This window comes from Lineus longissimus, chromosome 3 (assembly GCF_910592395.1).
Source record: "Lineus longissimus chromosome 3, tnLinLong1.2, whole genome shotgun sequence".
Lineage (NCBI taxonomy): Eukaryota > Metazoa > Nemertea > Pilidiophora > Heteronemertea > Lineidae > Lineus > Lineus longissimus.
The window spans coordinates 9789196-9808639 of NC_088310.1; the positions used below are offsets into that span (position 1 = coordinate 9789196).

General features: G+C 43.5%; 1 protein-coding gene across 2 annotated transcripts in view; it reads right to left on the reverse strand.

Moving 5' to 3' along the window:
- Nucleotides 1–8757: 8757 nt before the first annotated feature.
- The window catches only part of LOC135485700 (RAC-beta serine/threonine-protein kinase B-like), a 39797-nt gene continuing 29110 nt past the window's right edge, over nt 8758–19444 (reverse strand). The window contains exon 12 of one of the 2 annotated variants that reach the window (XM_064768092.1): nt 8758–14450. In XM_064768092.1, coding sequence (XP_064624162.1) covers nt 14223–14450 — 228 coding nt within the window. In that variant the 3' untranslated portion in view covers nt 8758–14222. The remainder of the gene's footprint in view (nt 14451–19444) is intronic. The other variant, XM_064768091.1, reaches the window with a different exon arrangement.

The following is a 19444-nucleotide window of genomic DNA, read 5'->3' on the forward strand; positions in this document are numbered from 1 at the left end:
TCATCTTAACAGTTCCTGTGTCGCCTCCTCCCACCCCACGAGGTTGGTTGTGACTATACTAAATACGATCATGTCATCTTAACAGTCCCTGTGTCGCCTCTTCCCAACGTCACGAGGTTGGTTGTGTCTATACTAGATACGATCAGATCATCTTAACAGTCCCTGTGTCGCCTCCTCCCCACCTCACGAGGTTGGTTGTGACTATACTAGATACGATCAGGTCATCTTAACAGTCCCTGTGTCGCCTCCTCCCAACCTCACGAGGTTGGTTGTGCCTATACTAGATACGATCAGGTCATCTTAACAGTCCCTGTGTCGCCTCCTCCTAACCTCACGATGTTGGTTGTGTCTATACTAGATACGATCAGATCATCTTAACAGTCCCTGTGTCGCCTCCTCCCCACCTAACGAGGTTGGTTGTGTCTATACTAGATACGATCAGGTCATCTTAACAGTCCCTGTGTCGCCTCCTCCCAACCCCACGAGGTTGGTTGTGACTATACTAGAAACGATCAGGTCATCTTAACAGTCCCTGTGTCACCTCCTCCCAACCCCACGAGGTTGGTTGTGACTATACTAAATACGATCAGGTCATCTTAACAGTCCCTGTGTCGCCTCCTCCTAACCCCACGAGGTTGGTTGTGACTATACTAGATACGATCAGGTCATCTTAACAGTCCCTGTGTCGCCTCCTCCCCACCCCACGAGGTTGGTTGTGACTATACTAGATACGATCAGGTCATCTTAACAGTCCCTGTGTCGCCTCCTCCCAACCTCACGAGGTTGGTTGTGACTATACTAAATACGATCAGGTCATCTTAACAGTCCCTGTGTCGCCTCCTCCTAACCCCACGAGGTTGGTTGTGTCTATACTAGATACGATCAGGTCATCTTAACAGTCCCTGTGTCGCCTCCTCCTTACCCCACGAGGTTGGTTGTGTCTATACTAGATACGACCAGGTCATCTTAACAGTCCCTATGTCACCTCCTCCTAACCTCACGAGGTTGGTTGTGTCTATACTAGATACGATCAGATCATCTTAACAGTCCTTGTGTCGCCTCCTCCCAACCTCACGAGGTTGGTTGTGTCTATACTAAATACGATCAGGTCATCTTAACAGTCCCTGTGTCGCCTCCTCCCAACCTCACAAGGTTGGTTGTGGCTATACTAGATACGATCAGATCATCTTAACAGTCCCTGTGCCGCCTCCTCCTTACCCCACGAGGTTGGTTGTGTCTATACTAGATACGACCAGGTCATCTAAACAGTCCCTATGTCACCTCCTCCTAACCTCACGAGGTTGGTTGTGATAGCACCCCACGTGACTCCATCCAATCGTGTGCTCATGAGGAAGAGTATTGGGAGGAACTGAGCACGACATCTGCAAAAGCAGAAAAGCGAAAGGACGGATAACTAGGGTGGGTGGGTGGGCAAAGCAAACGTCTCAAGAAAGCTGACGACGCTATTTCTAATGTATGAACTAGGCCTATCAATTAGACGAGTGCATGTTTTTAACTCTCAAGTACATATTTGGAGAGGTTTTGAAAAAATATTTGCTGTGGCAAGTCTACAGATATAAAGAAATTATTTGATGAAAAAATTAATTTCGAATTTTGCTAATTGGGTAATAGGGGGCATGTTTTGAGTTTTTCTGCCAGTTGGCTAAAAAGAGTGGAAATATCAAAGTCTGTCTAATTTGTCAATTATCAAAAAAATTCCGTGGTCAACTACCAGTTTATTTTTCACCATTTACTTGCCCGACTCTCCGGAATAACATAATCTAAATTTCAGATTCACAACCCCACGCAGTATTTGATGCGTCGCGGTCAAACTTTGACAATTTAACTGCTAAAAGGCTTAAAAAATCAATTGTGGTCTTGTCTCCTCGAACGGGACAGCTGGGGAGCAGCCATTCTCCTCCCCTCTCGGGGCAAAAGGCTGAATGAGGCCGAACAAAAGGACTTCGCACACTCGTCGATGAAGTCACGTGGGGTGTGATAGCGCCCCACGTGACTACATCCAATCGTGTGCACATGAGGAAGAGTATTGGGAGGAACTGAGCACGACATTCCTTCAATTTCGAATGCGCCAGGCAAAATCTCGCTCATTCCTATTCCAACACTCCCACCACTCCCAAAACTCCTATAACTTCTCCAACGCGTGAAAGAAAATTATACAAGGCGGATATATCTTATACAGAGATACTTTTATTCCTTTGAACCAAGAGTACATGTATATACGTGACATACGGCTACAGAAACGGGAGTTAACATGATGCAAACGCAAAACGTATTATTACCGAAATCACTTTAGTGAGAATGATGATAGAAGCTAGAACTTGATGAAGAGTTTTGGTTCAGGGGCCTGCGATTACCGTGATATAGAAGTCCTCGTTGTGAACATGTATGCATGCATATCATTGAATTAATGAACTAATGTCATTGAATGAGCGCTTACAATCGTATTTTGTGCTGAATCAGATTTGCGTGAAAATTATATAGCGCTGGCGGCAAGGCATTAAAAGATGCATACTGCTCGAACTCTCTTTCCAGCCCGAGTGGTGCACTTGAGGAGCTAGCCAAACTACGGGCAACGGCGATAGCTCGCTTTAACGAGCCTTCCCTAGTGTAATAAGCATAATATTTTCTTGTCGACCAACCCACGTGCCTCATCGTGTCGGTGGCGATCGTGTCGGTGGCGTTACTTTCACGAGGGTGTAGAGGTTGCTGCGTATCAGAAAGTGCTAGGATGATAGAGCAACCCGCTCTTATGCTGTGAGGGGTCTCACCCTGGTATATGCCGAGGGTACGTAGGTAATGGATCAGGCGATGATACATAGTAGTGTATGATACGGGTTTATTTAAGACGGTACCATTTTCCGATACCACTCTAAAGAGATAACCTAAGGAGAGATCCACCGCCCATGAACGAGCCCAGCTTACATAACGGTCAAGACCCGCAATCGGGCAGGTAGCAACATTGGCACAGCGTGTAACCGTGAAAGTGTTGCAAACGCCGGTAGCCCCCCTAATCGCTTTTGTGAAGGAGTGCGATATCGCCACACCCGAGTTGTCCGTGAATCGCCGCACACCTCTATAAAGTTGGCTTGCGACTCTGCCTAAATCACTGGCACGATCTCCCGCAAAGAATTGAAGTTTGAAATAAGCTTGATCTCTATGTAGAGCGAAACGTTGCCTTGGCGACAGGTTACTACGAGTTATTTGATCATCAATATAGGCGGCAATTTTGATAATTTTTGAGAGAAACTTGGGCTTGGCCTGAGTGGGAACAACCTGAGCTCTTGCTTGCTCCCCTGCTATATGTTTTATGTACGCTTTAACGAGCGGAGATGCCGCCGGGTTTCCCGCGCCTAGGATGTCACAATAGGAAGTACCTCTACCGCATTCTCTAAAGATGGCTTTATTCTTTGTTCCAACTCTGATGCAATAAAGCTTGCAAATTTAGCACAGGAGGGCGAATTTTGGAACGACTCAGTGGCTGTACTGTTGCGACATAGGGTCGTCAGGGGGAAGAATTTCATCCCAAGAACTGGCATGCTCGTGCAACTGGCCGGCAACGAAATTATCTGGGTCTCTTAGGGCAATACTATTTACATCAAAGCTTAGCCGCCGGGAAAAATCGTCCTCAAATTTTGGGCAAAATTGGGCGGGGAGTTGGGCTTTCTGTCCCTTGAGGTTTACCCAGCTTGGCGAGAACCTTGCAGAGCGCGAAGCTGACACCGGATCAAATGGCGTTTTAGTTCCCATGTTGGCACGTTATACGCTCTAAAGCGTTGATTCTGCAAAACAAATAGAGGATACATTTAGGAAGGACAGAAAGCTCTCAACCCCCCACCCACGTGAAAAAGATCACTAGGGAAGTTACCCCGGGTGGAAGTAAAGAGCTCAACAAGGGCGCTATTCCTTGTTATCTGACATGGGTTTAGGAACTCCAGGCTTTGTACTTACGAAACAAGGGACACAAATGCCGGCTTAGAAATTTTGCTCTTGCCCGCATAGCTAGGAATCGCCCGAAAATTCTAAAATTACGCAAGGGCGAACTGACAGCTCGTAGGGTGACTCTGACGTAAGCTTGCCCAATATATGTGTGCACTGTCTGGCTTTGGCGATGTAAAATTGTAGAAAATTTTATAGTTCGAATCAGACTAAAAAATAGTCGAGCGTGACTTCCCCTATTATAATCGCCTATCGGCGCGTTCAGAGAGGAACTGCAACGCCCGATTCATCTCCACTGTGCTCACTGGCGAGCCTACGCAAGACTCCCAAGGCGACAGTTTTTACATATATATATCTCTGGCTCGAGCACGCCCCCCAATGGTCTGCTACGATGCCGTCCCCCCTAGCGGAGCGAAGAAGCTCCCTAGGGTGACCCGAAGAAAGATAGATAAAGAGCCGTGTGAGATTCAGGCAAGCCTGAGAGGAAAGACACAAAATACTCTGGTCGAAAATCCGAGAAAAGCAAAATGGACAGGAGGGAAAGCCAGTCGACCGACCAAAGAGGCGACAAAAGGCTGAATGAGGCCGAACAAAAGGATTTCGCACACTCGTCGATGAAGTCACGTGCGGTGTGTCTATACTAGATACGACCAGGTCATCTTAACAGTCCCTATGTCACCTCCTCCTAACCTCACGAGGTTGGTTGTGACTATACTAGATACGATCAGGTCATCTTAACAGTCCCTGTGTCGCCTCCTCCCAACGTCACGAGGTTGGTTGTGTCTATACTAGATAGGATCAGGTCATCTTCCCTGTGTCGCCTCCTCCCAACCTCACGAGGTTGGTTGTGTCTATACTAGATACGATCAGGTCATCTTAACAGTCCCTGAGTCGCCTCCTCCCAACCTCACGAGGTTGGTTGTGACTATACTAGATACGATCAGATCATCTTAACAGTCCCTGTGTCGCCTCCTCCCAACCTCACGAGGTTGGTTGTGTCTATACTAAATACGATCAGGTCATCTTAACAGTCCCTGTGTCGCCTCCTCCCAACCTCACGAGGCTGGTTGTGTCTATACTAGATACGATCAGGTCATCTTAACAGTCCCTGTGTCGCCTCCTCCTAACCTCACAAGGTTGGTTGTGTCTATACTAGATACGATCAGGTCATCTTAACAGTCCCTGTGTCGCCTCCTCCCAACCTCACGAGGTTGGTTGTGTCTATACTAGATACGATCAGGTCATCTTAACAGTCCCTGTGTCGCCTCCTCCTAACCCCACGAGGTTGGTTGTGACTATACTAGATACGATCAGATCATCTTAACAGTCCCTGTGTCGCCTCCTACCAACCTCACGAGGTTGGTTGTGACTATACTAGATACGATCAGATCATCTTAACAGTCCCTGTGTCGCCTCCTCCTAACCTCACGAGGTTGGTTGTGACTATACTAGGTACGATCAGATCATCTTAACAGTCCCTGTGTCGCCTCCTCCTAACCCCACGAGGTTGGTTGTGACTATACTAAATACGATCAGATCATCTTAACAGTCCCTGTGTCACCTCCTCCCAACCTCACGAGGTTGGTTGTGCCTATACTAGATACGATCAGGTCATCTTAACAGCCCCTGTGTCGCCTCCTCCCAACCCCACGAGGTTGGTTGTGCCTATACTAGATACGATCAGATCATCTTAACAGTCCCTGTGTCGCTTCCTCCTAACCTCACGAGGTTGGTTGTGTCTATTCCAGATACGATCAGGTCATCTTAACAGTCCCTGTGTCGCCTCCTCTCCACCTCACGAGGTTGGTTGTGTCTATACTAGATACGATCAGGTCATCTTAACAGTCCCTGTGTCGCTTCCTCCCAACCTCACGAGGTTGGTTGTGTCTATACTAGATACGATCAGGTCATCTTAACAGTCCCTGTGTCGCTTCCTCCCAAACTCACGAGGTTGGTTGTGTCTATACTAGATACGATCAGGTCATCTTAACAGTCCCTGTGTCGCCTCCTCCTAACCTCACGAGGTTGGTTGTGTCTATACTAGATACGATCAGGTCATCTTAACAGTCCCTGACTCGCCTCCTCCCAACCCCACGAGGTTGGTTGTGACTATACTAGATACGATCAGGTCATCTTAACAGTCCTGTGTCACCTCCTCCTAACTCCACGAGGTTGGTTGTGACTATACTAGATACGATCAGGTCATCTTAACAGTCCCTGTGTCGCCTCCTCCTAACCCCACGAGGTTGGTTGTGACTATACTAGATACGATCAGGTCATCTTAACAGTCCCTGTGTCGCCTCCTCCCAACTCCACGAGGTTGGTTGTGACTATACTAGATACGATCAGGTCATCTTAACAGTCCCTGTGTCGCCTCCTCCTAACCCCACGAAGTTGGTTGTGACTATACTATATATGATCTGCTCATCTAATAACTGTCCTTATATCACCATTTCTAACCCAAGGAGGTCGGTTGTGGATATACTTCATATGATCAGGTCATATTGACAGTTTTGTGTACATGTAGCCTCTTCTTATTCTCACAGTGATGGTTTTCCTCCTCTCTATCCCATGAGGTAGTTGTGACTGTACATGATACGATCAGGTTCTATTTACATGCTGACTCAGTGCTGCCTCCTCCGAAAATCTCGAGGTTGTCAAGATCTGTGCAGGGCATTTCCAGAGGATTCTGGTCATGGGGCACTTTTCAGATGGGAAGGTTGGGTTCACTAAAGCCATTCTTCGAAGTGCAGCCAAGGTTTTTTTGCGCTGTAATACAGCAGACCTGGGAGATGAAGTGACCAGATTTGCAGATCTGTGTAGGGCATTTCTAGAGGATTCTGGTCATGGGGCACTTTTCAGATGGGGAGGTTGGGTTCACTAAAGCCCTTCTTTGAAGTGCAGCCAAGGGTTTTTTGCGCTGTAATACAGCGGACCTGGGAGATTGTCATAATCATGCAGGGCATTTCTAGATGATTCTGGTCATGGGGGACTTTTCAGATGGGGAGGTTGGGTTCACTAAAGCCATTCTTCGAAGTGCAGCCAAGGGTTTTTTGCACTGTAATACAGCAGACCTGGGAGATGAAGTGACTAGATTTGCAGATCTGTGTAGGGCATTTCTAGAGGATTCTGGTCATGGGGCACTTTTCAGATGGGAAGGTTGGGTTCACTAAAGTCATTCTTCGAAGTGCAGCCAAGGGTTTTTTGCGCTGTAATACAGCAGACCTGGGAGATGAAGTGACCAGATTTGCAGATCTGTGTAGGGCATTTCTAGAGGCTTCTGGTCATGGGGCACTTTTCAGATGGGGAGGTTGGGTTCACTAAAGCCATTCTCAAAGTGCAGCCAAGGGTTTTTTGCACTGTAATACAGCGGACCTGGGAGATTGTCATAATCTGTGCAGGGCATTTCTAGATGATTCTGGTCATGGGGCACTTCTCAGATGGGGAGGTTGGGTTCACTAAAGCCATTCTTCGAAGTGCAGCCAGGGGGATTTTTGCGCTGTAATACAGCAGACCTGGGAGATGAAGTGACCAGATTTGCAGATCTGTGTAGGGCATTTCTAGAGGATTCTGGTCATGGGGCACTTTTCAGATGGGGAGGTTGGGTTCACTAAAGCCATTCTCAAAGTGCAGCCAAGGGTTTTTTGCACTGTAATACAGCGGACCTGGGAGATTGTCATAATCTGTGCAGGGCATTTCTAGATGATTCTGGTCATGGGGCACTTTTAAGATGGGGAGGCTGGGTTCACTTAAGCCATTCTTCGAAGTGCAGCCAAGGGTTTCTGCGCTGTAATACAGCAGACCTGGGAGATGAAGTGACCAGATTTGTAGATCTGTGTAGGGCATTTCTAGAGGCTTCTGGTCATGGGGCACTGTTCAGATGGGGAGGTTGGGTTCACTAAAGCCATTCTCAAAGTGCAGCCAAGGGTTTTTTGCACTGAAATACAGCGGACCTGGGAGATTGTCATAATCATGCAGGGCATTTCTAGATGATTCTGGTCATGGGGCACTTTTCAAATGGGGAGGCTGGGTTCACTAAAGCCATTCTTCGAAGTGCAACCAAGGTTTTTTTGCGCTGTAATACAGCAGACCTGGGAGATGAAGTGACTAGATTTGCAGATCTGTGTAGGGCATTTCTAGAGGATTCTGGTCATGGGGCACTTTTCAGATGGGGAGGCTGGGTTCACTAAAGCCCTTCTTCGAAGTGCAGCCATAGGTTTTTGCTCTGTAATACAGCAGACCTGGGAGATGAAGTGACTAGATTTGCAGATCTGTGTAGGGCATTTCTAGAGGATTCTGGTCATGGGGCACTTTTCAGATGGGGATGTTGGGTTCACTAAAGCCCTTCTTCGAAGTGCAGCCAAGGGTTTTTTGCACTGTAATACAGCAGACCTGGGAGATGAAGTGGCCAGATTTGCAAATAAACCCTATCACTACTTACTGCAGGGTTTTGGCAGTGAACCGTACCCTGGCCCAGCACATGGCATAGACCTGGCGGCCGGGATCCCAACTTGGCGTAGGGAAAGTTTCATTGTAAAATAGCTAGCATTGCCCAATCTCGGGGACAAGCTCTTCATTGAATTGAGCTCAGTGCTGCCATCTCTTTGTTTTCAGATGTGATCAAACAAAAACAAACGGGGAAAATTTGGCAGTACGGATTACTGCAGGGTACGGTCCCCGTAAATACCCGGATACAGTAGGGAAAGAGTTAATTGAAATGAACAAGGAATCATATGTTTCATCCTAAATGCTGTCCGCCAACTGCACAAGAGGATCAATGAAAACGAACACACATTTCGAGATGATTAAATTATTTATAATAGTCTCCGAGAAATAATTCAAGTTCAAACAGTAGAGAGTTATTAACAAACACATTGCCTACATAGACTCTAATATTCCCTGAACAAACTATAATAATCACTATTCACCTAGTTTTTTATAAGAGGTATTATCTTTCAGGGGTAAACCTTCTGTAAAACCTGCTGTTTTCACAAGCACACATTGACGAGAAACTGCATACACTGGGAGTTTAGGCAGTTTAGGCAGTTTGTGGATTAAAATACTTCCAAAGTTTGGGAATTCATGATATGCACTTTGTAACTATCTTTGGATAATAATTTGTCCATGAAAACCATATCGCAGGTCCTCCTTTTTAACCAAGGTTCAAGAATGAGCAGTTTCGAGGCCGAGCCTTCTCCAGGAGTGCTCCCAGAATTTGGAATGGCCTAAACAGTGACATTCGGAACAGCCCATATGACACATTCAGTAGACAATTAAAAACAGAACTATACAGAAAGTACAGTAGAACCTCTCATAGCGGACACCTCTCTATTAAGGACAGCACTTGTCAGTCCCAAGGGTGACCTTGATAGAGAGGTTCTACTGTGCTACTAATACAGATGGGAGGGCACACTTGAACAGGACTTTTGCCTGGAAAGTTTCGCCATAGAAATTACAATTTGATTGATTGATTGATCGATTGACACGTAATGTGTTGGTTTTCCTGCTACTTGGATTGTTTCAACACTGATTTTGGCGCCCGTCAGGTCACGTCATGTGCATAGGCAGTAAAACATGAACACAATACCATTTCCTCTTCAACAGGAAAACTGATCAATTTCCCCCTGCTTAAAACCTATGCATGGATGACGCAAAACTCAGAATTAATCAAACAAGTCCTCCACATTCTTAGGAAGTTTGCAAACAGAACAAGGTAAACAGTGTGATATATTGGTATTTCAATACCTACAGATAAAAAATGATGGAATTCATTCAAACAAACATGGCTCATTCAAATCGTAGTTCAATATAGTGTGGTCAAAACTTGCCAATATCATTTATGGACAACACATTTTGTCCAGGTGGCATTTCTGATGCTTACCTAATCAGACGATGTGTAGCAGTTCCACCAATGCTTAAAGCTCAAATGCAACAGAATTTCATGATCATCTTATTTCATGATCGCCTCAGATTAAAATTGTGGTCCATAAAGTTCTGACGACAAATACCACGTTGACGCTATTCAGCTGGTTTTGGTGCGTCTGTTTCGCATAGGCCTACTACATATAATATAGGCCTTTTGTACAGGCACCCTTCAACTGGTGTATGCGACAAATAGTACCAAGAATTATAAGCCAAAAACAGAAAATTTTTGTATGACGTCACTGAGTGTAAGTGACGTCACAGACGTCTCTGTGACGCATTACATAAAAGTTCAAGTGACGTCACTGGCACTTGTACTGCTTTCAGTAACCCCTTATGTCTCATGTTATTTATTGAACGGTGATAAAAAAGCAACATAATCATGATCGTTGTGTTATTAAAATGATATCGCTGGTCACTTGCTGAATTGAAAAGGACTAGGTCAAGATGTTATAAGCACTATGTTAAGCTTGATCATATCAATCAATAAGGTTTCTTGATAAATGACTGACATTGAGTTTTATGACCTGACCTAGGTACTTACACCTGAAAAGTAGGTCACATTGGCCCGAGTTCTTTTTCCAGTTTTAGTACCGGTATGTACGTTTCTTGACAGCTGAATGACTCTATTCATGCATGCATTTCATCCTTCAACTAATAAATCACGATTATCACTTCAAACTCTTGGGTAAAATGTTTCCAATAGATTTTTTTGGTTATAATGTACCACGGTGGCTCGTTTTTTAGCGAGCACTGTGACTCTTTTTGGCAGCAGCGGTTATCAACATAATCATCATCCTTATTACTGGTGTGGTAACCCTATTGGATTTTTGCCAGAGGAATAGCGTCCACTATCATCAACGAGGGATCTTTTACTTGTCCTGACAAAGACACTTACATGTAGGTATAATGACCATGGCTTTTTATAGTCTCATCGGACAGACCCCTTGGATTTTTCAAGAGCAAAAGAATGCTTGACGAATGTCCATAAAGAACGAACACACCTAATTACCAATCTTCAGACCCCCCTCCCCCTGGTTGTACCTTGTACACTCTGGCTTTAACCCGTTTCCCCTTGTAAGCATATGCATCAGTATGTCATACATTCAACAATGTACACGAGTAGTGCGTAGAGAAGTTTGTCATCTAATCCCCATGCTTGAAATATTATCTTTTTCAGCCAGAATTTTACGCAGATCCACCAGCAGCCGTCACTTTGACGACACGTGCACATGACTTAGTATTGACCCGCCACCAACTCGAATCCACTTGTGTACCACGTGTTGCTATGGGCAGACACTATACCTCGAGATGGCGAAACAGACAGTACTCACTGCAAAGGTACTTGAGGCGAAAATAGTGCTTCGGTGGGGAACATATTCTTAGAGATAGGCACCCCCCTCCCCCTGTACGCACCTTGTACCATCTGGCACGACCCACCCTCCATCCCTCGGTGCACAGGTGCTTTATGGACGGCCCCATGAGGGAGCTCCGACCACCTTGAAAACGACCCCGTTCAGATTTATGGTGCCAAATATAAGGACGGTGTATGCACCAAATGAGAAAAGTTTCTACTTCACATTTTTAACCGAGATATACACTTATGAACATTTCATTTACAAATTTACCTTTTGAAAGAATTGAAAATGATTTCAGGGCTTTTCCAAATTCTATAATTTGTCTGTCTGGGCACTAAGCTGAAACAGAGGGGACCAGAAAACCACCTGGCTGCCTTAGGCGGCTTTTTAATTTCCATTGGTTTTTGATTTCCCAATCACATTTTAACTCCAAACGCATGGCAAATGAGTATAAACAAGTCTAGCTCAGCCTCAAAATTTTCCTTATCAGTTCAAATATTGCCTGTAATCTTTTCCAAAAAGTGAGTTTAGGGGCATTTGCATCTTTCAAGGCAATATCGCTACGTCAAAGACCTTCAGCAATGGGTCGAATTGTGGAGAAGTTGGAAAACCCTGAAATTCGTTAGCTGTGAAGATTTTTCTCCAAGTTCGAGAAAAAACACTCTGGAACACATAGTTAACATCATTTGAACATGAAATATACATCATGATAACAAAATCTGTTGTACTAATTGTCACGACGCCTTAGCACATATCATATGGTACTTGTTCAGTGTTACCTGGAAAAGGCAACAATACAAGTATGTACAAAGTTACAGCTTTTTTATACACGTGCCTCAGGCGGCCATTTAAAAATCTTTAACCAAAATATGTTCCCTGCCCCAACAGGCATACCTCCCTTTCCCACTCTTCCAGCAGACGTCATTGAATGGCATGCTTAATTAATGTTCCAACGGCAGTTAATTTGGATGGCTAAGCTGCCCATGCTCTGAAGAGAATTTCTACTCTGCTAATCTTAGTTCTACTCATCTGAGCATCTTCAATATTAAACAAAGCTACCCAATCCCTACTGAGGTGTTGTGTTTTGACTTTTTTTCACCAACTCAACCAACCTCTTTTATAATACTCATACTGGACATGAGTCTCCCTAACTTGCATTGAGGTCAATAAGTCATATAATCCTTCCCCTCTGATTAAACATTTGTACATAATACTGGGCATAAATTCTTCCACTTCTTGTTCAATGAAATAACAAGAGGCCAAGGGCCAGGCGCTCAGCTGAAATACATGGATACAATGTACACAACATGGAAAGTACCCGATAGGTCTCTTCCAACCTCGATTTTGTTAACAAAAAGATATGCCTGTCATGCATATACACCTAAGAAAAAAGACTCTTGGACAAAAAACTTCAAAACATGGCGTTTTTTATCCATGTTTGCTTGTGACCTTTTGACACACCACACACAAAATGAACCCACATTTGGCTTACTGGCTCCAATTGGTTGTACAAGGGAATATGCCATGGAGATAATGGAAACAACGCCCCTCGGTCACAAGGGAATAGGCCTATTGGATACACAGCCTTATAAACCCTTCCTCAGGCAGCCAACACCATCTCATCATCTTTCTCAAATACCCTGCTACAATGTAGTACTCTTACCCCGAGTGTGCACACCTATCTTGGTATTACCATACATGTTTGTACATAGAACGGAGAAAAAAAACTAGTCCAGTGGTATTTCCTAGACAATATAAGTATATCCTGGACATACAAGTATATCCTGGACAGAACAAGTATATCCTGGACAGTACAAATATATCCTGGACAGTACAAGTATATCCTGGACAGTACAAGTATATCCTGGACAGCACAAGTATATGTATTTCCTGAATAGTAAAACTATGATGTGGACAGTACAAGTACTTCCTGGTCAGTACGAGTTTATCCTCAATAGTACAAGTACTTTCTGGGCAGTACAAGTACTTTCTGGGCAGTACAAGTACCTCCTGGTAGTACAAGTACCTCCTGGACAGTACAAGTATGCCCTGGAAGTACAAGTATATTCTCAATAGTACAAGTACATCCTCGATAGTAAAAATATTTTCTGGATAGTACAAGTATTTCCAGGATAGTACCAGTGATTTAAGTGTATTTCCAAGGTCTTCGGCCTTAAAGTGACATGTCATTAATGATAACGTGAACTCAATAGGGTCGTTTATACGGGACCAAACCAATCTAGATCGATCTACATTGGTCCAGAAATGTGATCTGGTCTGGTCTGCTCTGGCTCAACGTACATACTTTAATATGTGATTACTAGACCTACGTCATTCATGACGTCATGAGCAATGTGATCTGGTCTTGTCTGGTTTGGTACTGTGTAAACAGCCCGTATATGTATGTAAACACACCCTAACAAGCCAACTTGGGTCTTGTCTATTTCAGGGTCTTCCACAAACTCCTATCCTCACTGTGACATAATGACTCCGAACCTGTTCAATCAAAGACCCGATTCAGAATGCTTGAATCTGGCACATGCACATGCATCACATCAATCAAGTTAACTGTAACACCAATAGATGGCATTACTATCTTGACATCCTGGATATAGATTTTTCCAGACACTATTTTGCACACTGTCATGTCATACATTTGTAACTGCATATTGCACTCTTTCTTGTCAAACACGAGAAGTGTCATTTCATAGGGCAATAGACGAATTTCTACATTTGCAAAGTGACATCATTTTGACTTTAATTCAAACAGAGGGCATTTTAGCTCGAAAACAGGTAAACTGCAAGCCCCATATGTCTGCATTGTACACTCTATTGTCACGACGTCATCAGAAATAGAAATGTGTCTACTGGTTTGTAATCATGAAAAAAGTTCTCCTCTAAACCATCAGGTGCTGATATCCAGACAGAGAAAGACAGGCATGATCTCTACAACGTCAGGTCCTCAACTCCGTGTATTTCGAATGATTAGAATGGGCCCAAGTCGGTTGTACTAGACATGCTCCTAAGACTAGTTCGACTGCCGTGAAATGAAAATTGTTCAAAGTAGGGCATGTCTTCTTGAATCGGCTCTAGGGCCTCCGACATTGATGATTTACCCGGAGGCGTCAACTGTACCCGATCGTGGGCAAACTCCTCAGGAATGTACGTTGTATCGGCCGGCGACGTGACATCAGGAATCCAAGGTGGGGTAAGCTGCAGATTAAGAAGGTAAACAATTCAAGTATCGAAATAAAATGAAGTGAAAGAGGAGTTTATGTATCCATGACACTGCAACCCTGGAAATTTTGTACGTTTTAATTTCACAGAATACTCCGTATTTGTAAAAGTGTGAATACTTCCGAAGTACAGCCACTGTGATAAAGGAGAGTCGACACCTATTGGCAACTTTGTGCACCTTCATCTGACCTACCTGGATCCAGCTTTATAGTCTCCTTTAATGAGAACATGCAGCACCCTTAATTAAAAAATTTTTTTTTCCAGACATCCAGTCAATCTGGTATTGAGCTAACTAGCCTGTCTATTTCAGTTGCTCCTTAATCCGCAGGAAGGACAATACCAGCAGGAAGCCACACAAACTCAAAGCTTCCTTTTTTGGAAGGGGGGGGGCTCCCAAAGAATGGTCATGCACATCTGTGTCCATCCAGATTTTAAAAATCCCTTTAGGCTGACGTTACATAGGCCTCATTCGTTCACTTCCCACATGTCACGTTCCCCTTAATGCGTTGGTTCCTCACTGAATGCATGCCACAAGGCCGTGCATTCACCGAGGAACGTTAAGTAAAGCTGGAACGTGACATGTGGGAAGTGAACGAATGAGGCCTATGTAACGTCAGCCTTACTGGCAGTGAGTAATTCAATTCACACCCCTTACCGGAAATGTGATTTTAGGGCATATGTGGGTGATATGTTTCAAAATCAGGCCTTACCACGCTTCTCCTGAGTGCTAATGTTGTGTTTTCAGTTAAGAATAATGCAGCAGAAGGTTGGTTATGCAAGTCTATGGACTTTTGCAGGCAAAGTTCTACAGAATGGGGGCTTTTGAATGCCTGTGTGGGCCCGCCTCATTGACAAGAATTAGCACTCTTTGCTGACTAAAACTGGGACACGGATGTGCACACTGGGATCGGTTGAGTTATGGATGGTCATAATGAAGCAAAAGTGCTGAGTTGGCAAATTAGCTTTTCGATTTGAACCCGCAACCATTCATTCATGCAGTTAAGACAAGAATCACTTGACCACACAATTTTCAAAGACACTTTTCCAGATGATATCATATTTTATTGCGAAATATGGTGTATCTCCAAGCTGTCATTTACTTTTTCATACAAACACTGTTACATGTATCATTCAACACAAAGACTCAAGGAAAAAATTCAACCAGTTGTGAATGCTCGATACAGCCACAAGAGGGTAGGGAGACAAAACAATTCTGTCCATCTGTGTGGCTGACGAGATATGTCCAGGGAGAGATGAACAATGTTAGTTCAGTTGGCTTCAAAATGATTTTGACATGTTCCCTAAACACTTTCACAACCAAACCACAGATCAACACAGACCAAACCCCTCTTCCAGCAGGTAATCACTACACCAACTTCAGGGTAAGACAGCAACTAAAAACATCTTCTTCAATCAAACCAATTCTTAAGTGATTCCGACTTCCCGATTTGTTTGGGGTCGGGGATACTTGAGAGGGAGTCATTGTAATATATAATTCTTAAACTTATATTTCAACCATTAACTAAAATAAAGAAAGGGGATCAGTGTACATGTAGCTATTTTTTTCTTTATTGGGATGCTCTGGCCCTAGAGAACCTAATATTGCAAAAGACCTTATGCAGTTCCAAAAAATTTAGTATCTCCACCAAAAACTTTTTCTGGGGGTCTGAAAAGGGGCCGATGGACAGGGTTGTTGGTTAACAGTGAAAGTGTTAAACAAGCAAACATCTCCACACTCATCTGTATAACTTACGGAGGGTGGGGTAACATACTCACTGGTACCACCTGATATAACACACAGACACAGACACATGCACGCATGTACCAGTATATGATGAACAGCGGGAATAGTCTGCAGTTCTCCACACAACCGAGGACGTGTGTAAGTTATATTCCATTCATACTTGTTGGGTCTTCAGTTGAAAGAGTTTGAACATGTGTGTATCGTTAGTCCAATCAAAATTAGGACATCTTATGTTATTTGCTTTAGATTAACACATGGCTGTGCCTGACACAAATTGAAGACTTCAAACTGAGGATGTCCTCGACTTCAAACTGAGGATGTCCTCGACTTCAAACTGAGGATGTCCTCGATTTCAAACTGAGGATGTCCTCGACTTCAAACTGAGGATGTCCTCGACTTCAAATTGAGGATGTCCTCGACTTCAAACTGAGGATGTCCTCGACTTCAAATTGAGGATGTCCTCGACTTCAAACTGAGGATGTCCTCGACTTCAAATTGAGGATGTCCTCGACTTCAAACTGAGGATGTCCTCGACTTCAAACTGAGGATGTCCTCGACTTCAAACTGAGGATGTCCTCGACTTCAAACTGAGGATGTCCTCGACTTCAAACTGAAGATGTCCTCGACTTCAAACTGAGGATGTCCTCAGTTAGAGGACAGTCCTCAGTTTGAAGGAGATGAATCGGACTCCTGTGCTTGGTTCACACCATTTACACATGCACTCACACCCACATACTGATACCCAAACATGCACAAAACGAAAGTAAGTTGGTCGAACTCAAACACACATGGGGTTTATAGATGCTGATGTTGGATAAATATTTCCTCTGGTCTGTATATGAATGTTCTTGAAAAAACTATTAATTACCTGGAAACATGCATATTTGGACCCTGCATGGATATATTGTGCAGGGTCACACATTTCCTAATTACTTGTAACATCCGTCTGTTTTCAATTGACATGACTGATCAATTCAGTAGTTGTCTTTCACTATCACTGACCGAAGAGAGACATAACATAGCCTCATAGCCTAACAATTTATTATGAAGAATTAAAATGACACAACAGTTTATACATTCGAAACAAATTACCAAATTCATAAACTTTACAAGTGCATCCTGCTTAATTGAACAAAAAAACAAGAGGTATAAGATGGGTCGAGGGACTACCATGCAAAAAATTGTTTCTTTTAATGTAGGAAGTACATTGCAATATTTAGTTTGCAGCAGGCTAATAAAATGCCATATCCTTGGAGAGTTACTGAAAACATTGGCAAGTTATTCTGTATGAGGGCATCTGGTATGTACATATAATTCTGATTTTCCAGAGCCCCCTCCCCACACCTGCATGCAGACCCGTGTGTACACATAAACAAAAGACATCAATACTATATGTAATGCCCAAGTGTAACAAGTTTATTTCAAAAATTCATGGTCAATTTAAAATATTCTGCTCACCCCCCGCCCTTTCACCACCCCTGTGCATGGGTACATGTTGGTAAAATGGATATTTAATTTACTATTTGCTATTTACAATCTCCCCTCACCCCCACAGTTTGAGGCCAAAGGAAACTTTACAGCAGGCCTACCTCTTACTATAAGCTAAAAGTACCAAACACTCTTTATTGTTTGCCAAAATTTTTAGTACATGCTTGTTTAGACTACCTCATTCTTGAAAGTCAGTGAGTAAGTACAATTGGGGTGAACATGCAAATTGAAGCATGCCTGAATGTGATACAGCTTCACAGCAAACAACAAACATAAAAAGCTACAATTTGCCGAATTGGACCATCCCACTCCACAACTCTTTTGTCTTTAATGCTCTCTATTTGGATCACCCCCCTCAGAAGAAAGAAAGTGGCATGGTCCAATTCAGCAATTTTAAAGCTTTGCATGCTTGTCCACCAGCCTCGCCCTAGGCATTGGCACACTGAGAGTTGCTCACCTCTCCAAGTTGAAGCTAACAAAATCTCCATGTGAATCAAGCCTCAAAGGCCTAAACTATTCGTTGAAAATTTGAATTTGTAATCGAACTTGAAGATTTCATAAATACGCTCTATTTCAGCATTGCCTGTGCAGACAGATTACAACAACCACAAATACCAAATTTCTAATTTCCTCGATCGCCAATATGAATTAATTCCCCAGATTGCTGATAATCTTACCAGGCCTTCCAACTTACCGAGCAGACTGCCCAGGATAGTGCTCCTAGAGACCTGGGAGAACAGCTGCCTCACAAATTAACCTATCCAAAGTGTGTCTGTTGGTAAATTTTCTGAAATTAACTGTGTCCATCTCGTATCATGGACAATATGTGACCCGTTCTAGCAAAACCAGGCGCATGTCGCTCTGAGCTTGGCAGATTGAGACGGACTGTTTGTTCATTTCTTTATTGTCTGCCTTTTGTGAAATATGAGCACATCAATTTCTTCCATTATCTCCTGGTGTCATCTAGGCTCATCTTATGTGCGACATGCGACTGGGTTTGCTAGAACGGGTCACATATGCACTAAATTCCGAGGTAAATTAACCAGTGGGTTACTCTGTGCTGCATGCACAAAATCAATCCATGTATATTTCACAATTTGTTCACTTTTCAAAGGACAAACCAGCCGTGCATTTTTCTCAATATTTAATGCAAATCAGTCTTAAAGAACCTTATCACCAGATGAACATGACAATATTTCGTAAAAGACCCCAACATCACACTTTTTCGAACTTTATTGAATCAATTTTCCTTTCCTTGGACAGGCCAGCTCGGCAAACTGGAAGGCCTGATAAGATTCTTAGCAATCTGGGGAATTAATTCTCCAGGTGATCCAGGGCAGGTTGCTCGGTAAGTTGGGAGGCCTGTCTGAGTACACAAGATTAAGATAAGATTCTCGATAAGTTGGGGAACTGATTCTCCAGGGTGACAAAAGGAAATTCAAACATTTTTATGCATCTCAGCAAGGCTTTCTGCCGCCATCTGGCAACAAACTCCCCAACCAGAGAGATTCAATGTTACAGTGACATATTTTAACAGAAATTTGAAAAAGGTGAAACAATTATGAAATCACCAATTGAAACTTAAAGGGACAACTAGGCCATGAGATATGTTGTTTTCATACTAAAATGGCTTCCAGCTTGGCCATAACTTATCCAATCAGAATCATGGAAAAATCACTTCACTGCAATGACAGTGCAGTAATATAACATGTACATGTAACTATAGGGACACCTGAAA